The sequence below is a fragment of the Sinocyclocheilus anshuiensis genome, unplaced genomic scaffold, assembly GCF_001515605.1.
Source record: "Sinocyclocheilus anshuiensis isolate Anshui unplaced genomic scaffold, SAMN03320099.WGS_v1.1 scaffold63, whole genome shotgun sequence".
Classification (NCBI taxonomy): Eukaryota; Metazoa; Chordata; class Actinopteri; order Cypriniformes; family Cyprinidae; genus Sinocyclocheilus; species Sinocyclocheilus anshuiensis.
In genome coordinates, this window is record NW_015552625.1 from 4,542,452 (window position 1) to 4,556,200 (window position 13,749).

At 40.0% G+C, this 13,749-nt stretch overlaps 1 protein-coding gene across 1 annotated transcript in view; it reads right to left on the reverse strand.

Annotated features, from left to right (window-relative positions):
* The window catches only part of LOC107666367 (calmodulin-lysine N-methyltransferase-like), a 126,580-nt gene that overhangs the window by 15,213 nt on the left and 97,618 nt on the right, over positions 1–13,749 (reverse strand). Inside the window, exons 6-9 of the mRNA XM_016457627.1 lie at positions 11,049–11,103; positions 8,930–8,993; positions 4,475–4,541; positions 3,279–3,353 (exon numbers count right to left, since the gene is read on the reverse strand). Coding sequence (XP_016313113.1) covers positions 3,279–3,353; positions 4,475–4,541; positions 8,930–8,993; positions 11,049–11,103 — 261 coding nt within the window. The remainder of the gene's footprint in view (positions 1–3,278; positions 3,354–4,474; positions 4,542–8,929; positions 8,994–11,048; positions 11,104–13,749) is intronic.

Genomic DNA, 13,749 nt, shown 5'->3' on the forward strand with positions numbered 1-13,749 from the left:
CCAGGGCCAAAAAACTTAGAGTCCTATTAATTTCATTTGCATCTTTATTTTAGTATTTACTTGTACTATTGCTTGTAACTATTGCCATTCAAAAGTTTGGAATCAGTAAGAGTTTTTTTTTTATTTTTTTTTTTACATTTCTTATGCTCATCAAGGCTGCATTTATTTGATAAAAAATACAGAAGAAAAAAACTGTAAAATTGTGAAATATTATTGCATTTAAAAGTTTTCTATTTTAATATATTTAAAAATAGAACTTATTTCTGTGATGCAAAGCTGAATTTTCATCAGCCTTTACTCCAGTCTTCAGAGTCACATGATTCTGCAGAAACATTCTAAAAAGCTGCCCTCTAGCAGCGAAAATTACATATTGTGCCTTTAAGTACTTCTATGCCACAGCAAAACTACTAGCTTTAATAGAGTTAGTAATAAAACAAAAACAATTACACAAATTACAAGCATAGATGAATACAACAACACACAGTTACAAATAAAGTCAGTAACAGTAGCATTCAGGTGCAGAAATGTAATAATTAAGTGTAAAATAACACAATAGTGCTCACTGCACAAGTTAAATACAGATTAATCTTTGTTAAAGCTGTGGTGTTATTTGATTAGCAGACAGAAACAGGTATTTATTGGCTGCTGTTTCTTTAAGACCAAATGCACGGACCTAATACTGACACACATCAGTTTTTTTTCTCCGCTGTTTACGTTAATTTAAGACATAACTGACTGTGTTCACTAGAATACTTGCCAAAACAGGTATTTTAACATACCTTTGTGTTTATGTGAAAGAGGAATCAATTCGCTGTTCACGCGGTGTCTCTCTCTCTGCGTGTGCGTGCTTCGGGTGTGTGCGGCAGCGGCTGAGCGCACAGAAAACTTTCTTAAAATTTCTTGAATGTGTAAACTGGCAAGACTAAACATGTGCAAATGATAAACTTTAACTCTATGATGGTTAAACTTAACAGTTAATCCGCGAATCACATGCATGCCGAACCGTGCAGCCTGATCCGTACGAATCACAGATCATCTACGATCCGTTGCACCCCTAATAAATTACATATGCAATATTAAACAGGCCCATGTGAAAGAGACACATGAAAACTTCAAAGCATATCAGTCTTTTACCTTCTCAGCAGTGAGGAAATATCGCTTTAAACAAAGCTTCACAAGTCAAGTAAAGAGCTGTCGGCCTTGAGTGCTAATTTAACGCTTTTGTCAACTCTTAGCGTAGCTACAAAACATAGTTTTCAGACAAGAATAGCATTGTCTTGTGAAGACAAAGACGAGGTGAAACAGAGGGGAAGAGGGGAGAGGGTTCTTTTGGAAGAACCTTTTGCTATCATAGCTGAGACTGCGTCTCTATCTCTCTCTCTCTTCTCCTAGCCAGAGCGCCGCTGCATTACATCCTGCCTTTCTTGACGATTGTCTGAAAGACTATAATTAATCGGAGCAGAAGTGTGGCTGTTGACCTTTTCGCAGGTGATCGTCAGCATGGCTATGTTCGTTAATCGCCGAGCGATCACTCTCCTGAAGACGGCAATTACAGATGAGTTGCCAGTGCAAGCAACGGGGGGACAGCCAACGCGGCATGATTCATCGTCACGTACCTTCTTCCACTCTCTCTCTCTTCACACACAGACACACACACACAGACGTAGTATCTCCTTACTACACACAAATCAATCTCATGCTGGCCCACTGCTGCACATTTTACCTGCGTATTAGCTGCCATTTGTCTGACATTAGAATAATAGTAGGCTGTACCAGGCTTTAGTGATCATCGCCAGAGAACACACAGGTATCATTATACCCCGCCTCCATCAGCCTCACCACTTTGTGCTAGATAGAGACAATGCCAAAGAACATCCTGTTTAAAGCTGGGCTTATAACAATGTAATAACAATGTAATAAACTATAATAGTGTTAAGAAAAAAGTTGATAGGGAAAATGTGTATGATTTGAAAATGTCTATAATTAGAGTACTAATTAGGGTTATTATAACATGCATTGAGAGCAGGAATCAGAATCAGAGAATTAGACATGAATAAACGAACCAATACAAACGGTACCAATACATCTTGCTAATAATCTTCTGTATTCATTGGCCATTTTCTGTGCATTTAATGTGTAGATTTAATATAAATGCATAAAATATTGGCAAACATTACATTACTGGAACATAAAAGTGGAACACTTAAATTGTAAAATGTATTAAAGGGGCAGTTCATCACAAAATGAATTTACTGTCCCTCATATATCATTCTAAACCTGTATGACTTTTTCTTCTGAATAAAAGAAATGATATTTAGAAGATTGTTTAAACTTTTTTTCTGAATGTATAATGAAAGTCAGTGGGCTCATAAACAACATCGGAGCACATTCACTTTATATAGAGAATTATACAGAAGAAATAAAGTCATACAGGTTTGCAGCGCCTTGAGTGAGCAAATGATGACAGAATTTTCAATTTTGGGTGAACTATACCTTTAACAACTACATGACCATGTAAATAAAGAGAACTGTTCATCTTTGATAACATGATGCCTCCCTAAGCTGAATTTCCCAAGCTATCCAACATAGCATTCAAGCAACATTAAATTTTCTTGCATTACATAATGAAGTCTGAATGTACCAGTTGTAAAATTTACATCCGAATGATTGTAAAAGACTAGCGTAATGCACACACAACATCGCATTTACACAGACACACAAAAGAGAGAGAAAAAAAAACAATGGTTCCACATGTTCAGGACCTGGCTAATTTAAATGTTTGTATTGCTCCACAATCTCTCTCTCACTCTCTTTCTTTCCTTGCACAAGCATAATTATTTGCAATTTGCCTAAGACATCCATTTGCTGGGACGCCAAGCATGAAAAAGAGGCAATTTCTGAAAAATGGAAATGCCTGGCGGAGCTGGCGGAGGGGAAATAATGCAGTGCCATCCGCAGCTGACGGCTGCCATCTGATAAGTGTTATGGGCGCAGGAATATTAATGCCACATCACCGGGACACAAGGTGCACACTTTTATTGAGGGTGTAGCCATATTGTGGCTGGAGATGCTAGTAAAGTGTGAGATATGATATTTATTTTGTAATAGCTGTAAGAACGGCCAGTTTGGACAGATGTAGAGAATCTCTTCGCTTGCTCAGAATCGTATGGCATATAATCTGTTTTGGAGGTGTCGCGCAACAATTGTGTACAGGTGTCATGTTTTGGGTGACGGTCGATCTCTGAAGAAGTGACAGTTCAACAAAAGGATCAACCTACCAGTCAGCGCACATCACCACGTGAAAGCGACCCTCCAGAGCGGACACATCGGCCTCATTGTCCCATCTCACCACCCTAAAAGAGGACAGAACCAGGATGATAGCTGCTGTGTCATCAACCCTGTTGCGCAATTTATCGTTCACTCCCATAATCCCTGACAATGCTGCGTCCAGAGACATTTCACACACCTGACACTCGCTTTATTTGCGCCGTTGTCTGGCGGCGATCGTCTTCTCTCTTTTCCTTAAGTGCTAGGGCCGGTTTCCAGGCAAGCAAATCTGATTATTAATTAGCCATTATTAACAGTCAGTAAACAAAAATTATGTCTTGTGGAAATACAATCTCCTCTCTCAGCGGGGGTCCATGCTGCTTATTCACTGACTTGAGAAAGCGAATCCACCCCCCCCCCACCTCAACCAATCACCTCTCTCAGCGGGGGGCCATGCTGCTTATTCACTGACTTGAGAAAGCGAATCCACCCCCCCTCCCTCAACCAATCACACGCGACCTTCACCCCACTCAAACCGCACGCTCTGACAGGAAGCCTAATCTCTAAAGAAAACAATCAAAGTAATGCAGGCTAATTATACGTTTACTCTTTCACTAAATCAGCCCAGTGTAAATACACAGGGAGGGGGAAGTGTGCAGAGCAAGAGAGAGGAGAGGAGACGAGAGGGGGAGAGAGTGGTTAGATCACTGAGTGCCAAAATTACTTTTTAGGTGATAATGCATTTGCGTGATGGTGTGCACAGTGGATGAGCTGTATTTTGGCAAATGTGAGAGAGTGTGTGTGTTTGAGTTTTCTAGATGAGGGCATTCAATCACAGAGAGTGGCTCATCATCGCTCTGCCTGGATACATCTCGGCGCGTTAGAGAGCGTAGCGCTCGCTCCGCGGGCTGCGGATACCTCGTTACTGGGCCAACTGGGTTCAGGGAGTGACACGGAGCCTTGCAACCTCATTTTTGCCTACTTATTGACACTATTATTTCCCGAACACAAGTGCCGTAAATGCCACTTTACCCAAACACACTTTTCTATACTTCATGGCATGCTCGACTACGCGAAGCTTCAGCGAATTATAACACTTGAATTTGTATTGACATAAGAGATGGACTTCATATGGCTGTAATGTAAAAGCAGTATTAGTGCTCTGTCTTTCATTATCAGAGATGTTGGGAGGCATATGAGTGATTACCTGCTGGACACATTGGTAGACAGGAAGAGCCCTTCTCGTCTGTTCCTCTCGATTACACTGCGCACATCTGATGCTCTTTGTCAAGAAATGCAACACTGTTTTGTAATTAATAAGAGCAGGACAGTTAAACATTAACTCCATGAAGACAGATGTATCCACTAGAATGTCAAGCAAGTTTGAACAGACCTACACTTTTCCCATATTTTGTAATAATAATGAAGGCATCACAACAAATTAGTTCATGTCCTGAATGCTGATTGGCCAACGCTACTATCCTGGAATGCTTTTTAAATACTGAAGGACTTGAGTATTGTTAGACACTTGGTGGTTTCTTTTTCTTCACAATTGTATCCAACTAATCTAAATAGACAGACAGACAGACAGACAGACAGATAGTGTGACAAGAATAATATGAGGTGGGAGAGAAAATGATCTTTTAATGCTTTTGCAAGTGAACGCAAAGTTTCTCAAAGGAATGCAATATTCAGTTAAATATAAAATAATTTGGTATTTTACTTATGTTCGTTTGTAACTGACAAATGAGGAATACTACAAAAAGCTAAATCAAGCTTCAGAATACAGAAGTTTATAAAAAAATGAGCCACTTTAGAGATGTAGGTGAGACACTGCTGAACAACAGCAAGACCATTTTCTTGATTCCTCTGATCAAGAGCCTATTACACAGAGCTGATTTCTTGTTTAACCATGTTACAGAACGCTATTATGTCAGGCCTTTTCAAATGACGTCAACCCACAGAGTCCGTTTGCTTCCGTAACAGCCGTCTCTCTCCACACCTCATCCTCAGATTACCACTGAGCTCAAAACCAACTCATGCAAAGCATCACCATAGGTAATCAATAGGGAGGCTTTTAACCTGCGGCCATCTCCTCAGATGGGCCTCCACCCTTTGTGGTTATACTGCGGGATTGATGTCAGCGCATCTATGAATAGACCCTTCGACAGTTTTAAACTAATTCAATTACGATTTCTCGCTTTTTCTGCCCCGCTTTCTTTCTCGCTCCATGGAAAACAACCGTAGCAAATCCAATCTATAGCGCAGGGATGGAGGGCAAATCCCTCGATGAAAGAGGGGAGGGGGCTGGGTGCGCACGTTACACTGGTGAGATCCGCTGCTAAGGAGAGAGAGTGGAAAGCTTACAGTGTAATCCCATCAGGAAAAGACCACTGGGGGAGAGGTCAGCACTGGCGTCTCTCTCATTCTCTTTTAACAGCGCCCAGAGACACAATTTCGATCAAAAATGGACTTCCTGTGTAACACCTGTGCATATATTGTCTCCAAGTTTCAGGACTGCTGCTTAATAGAGTTTGTAAAGCTCCAGAGAGCAGCAGCTATTAAAGAATCAGTGTGTGAGAAGTGAAATTTAGCAGTTAACAATAGGGTCTCTTGATTACACATGCACGGCTTTAATACGAGCTCAGCCAGTCTTTTGAACATGCAGACTGAGATCAGAACTGAGTCATGAATCCACTCAGCACTTTCTGATACACTTTATTCATTCCCACTTGGGCTCATTGGACTGATTTTTTTATGAAGTGTGCAGAGAGTGTGTGTGTTCATGTAGTAACACGTCTAATCGGTCATATTTGGTATAGGAAGTAACACTACTTGGAGTAACATCTAATTGTCCAGCAATAACACACAAGTACTCACACAAAAGTAATTGAAATGTACAAAAATTTAAATATTCCAAAAATGACAAATCATGGCCTGTTTAGCAGGAGCTTCTGTAACCTTAAGAGTCCAATTGTTTGGTGTTTTAAGAGCAAGTGTCTATCATTGTGACTGTTTACACAAAGCATGGCAAGACTTCATCAGCGAAAAAGAATAGTGGGCGAAACCGAAAATGAATGATAGGGACCATCAACACTAAGAAGGATTGTGTCCAAACAACACAGAAAAACTGTTGCAAAAGTGACAGCAAATCTCAATATTCACCTTGAAGATCTTGTTTCCATAAAAGCTGATCACAGAGAACTTCATAAAGCCAACATCCATGAAAGAGCTGCAACTGATAAACCTCTAATTACAGATACCAATGCTAAAAGGCAACAAACATGGTGTTAAGATCATGAAACCAGGACAGTTGGAGCACCAAGATTGAAGGGATAGTTCACCCAAAAATGAAAATCTGTCATTAATTACTCACCCTCATGTCTTTCCAAACCCGTAAGACCTACGTTCATCTTCAGAACACAAATTATTTTTGATGAAATCCGAGAGCTTTCTGACCCTGCATTGACAGCAACAGAACTACCATGTTCAAGGCCAAGAAAGGTAGTAAGGACATTGTTAAAATAGTCCATGTGACATCAGTGGTTCAACCCTAATTTTATGAGGCTACGAGAATACTTTTTGTCCGCAAAGAAAACTAAAATAACGACTATGTTCAACGATTTTTTCTTTTCTAGGGTCTTTAATACGTTCCTGTGCCTTGACCGTGGTAGTTTCCTTGTTGTCTATGGAGGGTCAGAAAGCTCTCGGATTTCGTCGAAAATATCTTAATTAGTTTTTTCCGAAAATGAATGAAGGTTTTACTGGTTTGGAACGACATGAGGATGAGTGACTAATTATGTAATTAATGGCAGAATTTAAATTTTTAGGTGAACTATCCCTTTAACTTCAATATCTGCCCTGGTCATCTCAATCACCTGACTTAAACAATGTCAAATCACTGTGGGCAATTTTTGGAGAGAAAAGTAAGAAAAAGATTTCCTCCTCCAACATCTACAGCAATTGACAGACAACTGAACATTCAACTAGAGACTGTTCAAACATTGTGTTAATCTATTCTAAGGCTGAAAGCTGTATTAAAATCAATGGTGGTAAAACACCTTACTCTGTCCAAATAATTCTGTTCACATTATTTTGTCCAACCCCGTACACTATTTAACTATACATATATAAAGCTATATAGTTAAGTTTTTCAAAATTAAACAAAGGTCAAACCTAAATGGTGAAAGCAGAAATTGCTTTACAGACCAGATTCGAAAATTTAAGGTTCTATATGGAGCTATACAGGAAAGGAACACAGATTTAAAAAAAAACAAAAAAAACAATAATGGCTGCAATATAACAAGATCCCTTCACTTTCTTTCCTCTAAAACAAAGAAAGAAAACACCATATCGTATACGGTTCTCCCAAGACAGCTTGTCCTTTCCTGGCCTCGTCCGATCATCAGATCATCTCTTGGCGTTCTATTATGGCAGAAACTTCTCTGAAACAAAGCACTGCCAATTAATGCTCTATCAGCCAACTGCCAGTCTTTTCACACTCTATTACAGGAAGCAGTTTAGAGACAGACCATGAATGTATTGAGTATGTCTTGCTCTGCTCCCTTTCCCTCCATTTTCTTTTAAACAAATCTCTTCTCAATGAAGAATTGTGTTAATTTCATGCCACGGCTATTGTTCTTTGAGTTTTGATATTCAATAAAAGCTCATTGTAGTGGCAACGCTGGCTGTTGTACTAACGAATGTGGGCATGGTAATTTTGCGGCGTTTTGCTGTCACGTCTGTCGTCTCCATTTTTCCTGCCTTTGTGAGCCAAACGACGAGGCTAATCTGAGTGATTGCGGTGGGAAGACGAGAGATGGAGAGCGGGAATAAGAAAAAGCGAAGAAAGGGAATGAAGAAAGAAGGTTCGAGCTGTGCCCTGTCACCTGTTTAAGCTTCATTCGTGCTCCTGGCAAAAGAGAAAGTCAATAGAGGAATGGAAGAGGGGGGAGAGGGTGAGAGACAAGGAGCAGGTGAGTCAACACACACAGCGGTAGCCTTCAATGACATGAATATGTATTAAACATGCTAAATGCAGGTTTCGGGTGTCAGCTGGATGATTTGCCTCACATTCAGATATGTCGCGGGGGGTGTGAGTGTGTGTGTGTGTGTGTGTGTGTGTGTGTGTTCTTTGACAGAGTGCACATTAAGAATGGCTGACTGTGTGTGTGTGTGTGTGTGTGTGTGTGTGTGTGTGTGTGAGGTGGAAGTAAGAGGAATATCTGAGGTAAATACGGGTTAAATACACAGCAAGGTTTTCTTTTCTGTGCTACGCTCTCGAAGACAGTCTGAAAACATACACACCAAACACACAGCTGTCAGTACTCCAACAGAACAAAGTGATGTTTGGATTGGTTCAGAAACACGCAAGCTCTGTTCCAAAACCAAGTGAGCTGCCTCTGTAGGGAGAGTATTGTTTAGGTGTCAATTTAAAACGTGAAGGCTGTTCCAAAATGTATAGGCAACGTAATTATGCTGCCTTTTCCTGTGCACTTTATTTACAGATCCTGCCTATATAAGTTGTTCCAGATCAATCACTTAGGAGGTTCCATTTCAGTTCAGACGCTGCCTTAGAAGGCAGCTGCCTATGTAGGGAATGGGCAGCTTACTACGTAGGTATTGGAACAGAGCTACATACCAGTCCAAAATTCAAGGATACTTTGAATAGCCTTCTCGTTGCCATCAGATAGCAGCACTTCCTTCACATCAGCACAAACTGCAATCTGCAGGAAAGGAGAAAAAATAATAAACAAATAAATAAATACATAAATAAAACAAAAGCAAGACATCCTCAGCACACTGTTTGCAAGCAGTCATATCTGAAGAGCGCTGATTTTTAAAGCCCTACTCCAAAATGACCACCCCTCACTCTTTCTTCACTGCTCCCTCTCATTCATTGCTGTCTGTCTCAGCCATTTTTTTCATTTTACGTCTGCATTATTTTAATCATTCAATCAAATCAGTCAATACTTTTATCATTCCCGGTGGCTGGGAGCCCTCTATCTTGCTATCACTCTGTTGGGTAATTGCATTGTGACAGGGGATGATGGTGAGCGCCGAGCCTTTCATTTGCAGTGTGGCGTTTATCAGGCGGGGCCATCGCGCTCGGCTGTCACTCCTTACTCGGCTCGCGAGGCCTGCCTGATGCCCTTCATATAACTTTGTATTGCGAAGCTTCTGCCTTTGTGCCGCTCCACTGTCAGCTCTTTCTGTCCTCTTTTTATACAGTCTTTTCATTCAAGTAGTCGTCTTTATCAGGGGCACTGTGTAACAGTTGTTTGGAGAGGAGCAGTGGGCAGAAGCAGGGAGTGTATGTATGCGTTTGTAAAAGTGCTTGCAAGGTTTTATATTTGTGCTTTTGAATAATGCGATTTCGAATTTCTGACATTTCTCAAACACAGGAAGCAAAAATAACTCTTTGACACTACTGCAGAGTGCATTTTAAAAATGTAATGTTTAATGTTATATTTCAATATTTCTTAAAGACATGAAACTGTATTTTAATAATTATTTTTATTTATTTACATATTATTGTTGTCCTTATGAGAATGGGACCAGTTTAGTTAGCAGTTTAGCGATGGGATAATTCTTAAGGAATATCATCATGTGCTATAGAGTACTGTTCTTTCAAGAAATTAATACTTTTATTCAGCAAGGATACATTAAATTAATCAAAAGTCACAGTAAAGACATTTATAATGTTACAAAAATTATTTTGAACTTTCTAATTATTAGTTTTTTTTTTTATGGTTCTTAAGCATTAAATCAGCATATTAGGATGATTTCTAAATGATCATGTGACACTGAAGACTGGAGTAATGGCTGCTGAAAACTCAGCTTTGCATTGCAGGAATAAATTATACTTTAAAATATATTAAAATACAAAACAGTTATTTTAAATTGTGTTAATATCTTGCAATATTACCGCTGAACTGTATTCTATCAAATAAATTCTGCATTCAAATGTTTTGATGGTAAAATGCGGCGAATATTCCACGTCATCACAGAGAAAACCAGCATCTTAGATACATTTTCCCAGGTAAAACACACAAATTGCAACAATTTCATTTTTACTGTCTTTAATTTGAAATGCTCAAGTCAAACAAAAAGGGGTACATGCACTGCACAATCATCTGTACAGAGTGATGTAGTGTTTTTGCCCCGTGGGCAAGAGTCAAGTCACGAGGCCCCGCACCACCAGCTAGCCATATGGGCATCAAGACCTGCAGGAAACCAACCAGTCACCCAAGAAAAACATGGATGGCACTGCCAAAACCACAGCACTCCAGGGCACAGGACAGAAGAGAGGAGCCATTTTTCCTTGTGAAAGACTTAAAGGGCGAGGAGGGCGATCCACTGGCAGTCCGTAATGTCACAACACGGGGGTATTGAGTGGAGAGATATGGGAAGGCTGGTCTTGTGAAGGCGAAATCGATAACATGTTAAGCCTGTCCATCTGGAGAGGCTACTACAAACTACTATACACCACACACAGCCAGAGTCTAAGCCACTGATGTGTGTGTGTGTGTGTGTGACCAAGACAGAAAGTGTTTGCATATGCAAGCCCCTGTGTTTAAATGCTTTTGATGAAGTTAGCCCATTGGGCCACGTGTGTTTATGGTCACTGAGGTAGAAATGTCAATGTGCGCTGGCCGATTTCATGTTGCTTACAATATGCACATGTTAGATTGCCCATGCTGATGCAAATTGCCCATTTGCCTGTGACAGTCTGTCTGTGTGAGCACTGTCTGTAATTTTTGCATTCCCTTTTGACTTACCATGAGCCCCGCAAGACACGTCATCCCTCCACCCAGCTCACACACCGCCGAACCCCTGTGAGACAGAGAGACACAGAGGGGTTTGATGCGCCGTTTAGCGTTAACATTGAAGTACATGAGTATGAGAGTGAAGTTTTTCAGCTCAAATGAGACGAAAACAGGAGGATGAGAGTGATAAAGACAGACAAAGAGAGAGATGGCTGTTGTGTCTTGACAATAACGCTAATTAACTTGCCCGTGTTGGGGGATGCCATTGATTGGAATGCAATTCCGCTGGACTCATTGATCTCAACCTTCCTCTCCCTCCTTCTCTCTGCATGCAAGCGGGTGTATATGTGTTCACAAAAGAAAGCGCAATTGTCCTTTTTCCTGCTGGAAATGTGGATTTGTAGTACAGCAGGAATGGAAAGTTAATTAAATGTACAGGATCAGTGTTCTGCTTTGATTCTGTACTGGACTTTAAGTACACTGATGCATTACAGATGGTAATACTGCAGTGTTTTGATATATTTATCATACTAAATTAGTTGTGACAATATACTAGTATTGATGATAACCTTGATATGTAAAAATGAAATATACACATATATATATATACATATATATATATATATATATACATATATATATATATATATATATATACTGTATATACATACATACATATACATATATATATATAAAACCCAGCAGCGATAACTATCCAGTTAACACTCCAATTTAGTAGTTGGAGGTATTGGACGCTTATGCTGGATTCACCCATCATAAAACGGAAACACCCGAAAAAAAAGTTAAAAAGAGAAAAAAAGACAGGATTTTAGACCTCCCAGTCTTTAGGAAGTTCATTTTGTAAAATTTTGTACAGTTATTCTTACAAATTCTCTCCTCGCGCCTCCCAACACTTGCATTTTGAGCATGATTCATTTCATTGTAGAGAAAATCTGATATTGTGTAGAGCCCTATAGTGAATATTTATACTCATTTATATGGTACTCCAAAGTACTTATGGTATTACTATGGTAAATTTCCCAAAATGGTTTACTTTTGTTGTTTAAGTGCTGTATGTCTGATTCACTGAGCTGTTTACATCAAGTGACAAACCAACACATTAATAATATGTACAGAAGTAAATAAAAAGGGTTTGAAATGAAACATTATACACTGATTAACTGATTTCTTATTGTATTCTATGCATTTTGATAATTTTATCCTCTTGGTAGTCAAAAACTCACCACACAAAGCACGTTGAGGTCGGCACAAACCGCTTATCCTTGTTGTAAGTGAACATACAGTATTTGCAAACATGTTAGCATCTGGCTAATTAGCCTAGCTTCTACAGAAGAGTTTGACTGGACAAATGGCCTTTAAACTATACGTCAATAACTATAGACAGATATTTTCCCTACCCTTAAAAAAGTTAACAAGCCTAACTGGCTATCCTATCTAAACACAACACATTTATTTGCATTTTATTTTATTAACTGCATTTAGCATTTTTGCTTTTTTTCCCCTCAGAACAACCCTGACATTTTTGAGTCACACCACACCAGTTAACACACATACCTATTGCATATATAGAGACCTACGCACCCGAACAGAATAATTCATATGAAAGGTAATTCATATAATTCTCACAGGAACGGAGGATTTACACAAAGACTATAATTTGCAGAGTTCATTTGTGTTTGTCGTACACAAAATATACAGTAGAGAGTCCTCCTAGATCAAAAGCAGCCCAGAGCTGCACACCAGAACTGTCTTCTCACACACACACACACACACACACCGGCAGCTTAACTTCATCATTTTGCCAGTCATTTCTGCGCTCCGTGACAACAGTCTCCATGTGTTTGTCTGCTCTCAGCCTGTGATCCGACACCTTCCTTTGACAGAGAGACAGAGTGGAGGATGAAGAGAGAGCGATTGTTGTATGAGGGAGTGCAATTAAAAATTAATGCGCACAAAACTGCTAGTATGAGCCGCGGCGGGGACAAAGCCCCAGTGACAGGTAGCTATTTGGCTGTACATGGGGCTAGTGGAAAGAAAGGCAAAAAACTAGAGGGATGAAGAGAAGAGATGGGCGCTCTCTGTAAATTGACTTTTTTTGTTCTGCTTTATCCTCCTCTTTTTCCTCTTTTTGGTGAGTGCCTGATAACAGGTCTGGAAAATAGCGAAAGGGTGACAGTCCTTGATGACATACAGGAACAAGAGCACACGTCCACACACACACAGACACGCACAATCATACTACACACACATACACATGCAAATTAACTCCAGTTTTTAATTTAGAGTTCTGAATATGCACAAAAGCGACACACAGACCAAATCACAACAGATCACAGGTCTTAACATCCTCCATTCTCACACACACACACACACACACACACACACACACACACACACACACACACACACACACAGACTCCTACAGCAGCATTGGCCCAAGGGCGCAAAACCCTGCTCTGTCTCTATATGCCCAGTTGACCTTCAGCTTGCCGCTGTGTGATCGATAAGCCTCTCTTCCCTCTTCTGCCTCTTGAATGTAAAAACAGGAAATCAAAGGCTTGTGTACCGCCTTGAGTGCAAATCAAAAAGTGGCCCTTGCTTCTCTGTCATATGGCCAAAGTGAGAGAGAGTGGGAGAAGAGACAGAGAGAGAGAGAGAGAGAGAGAGAGAGAGAGAGAGAGAGAGGGGGGGC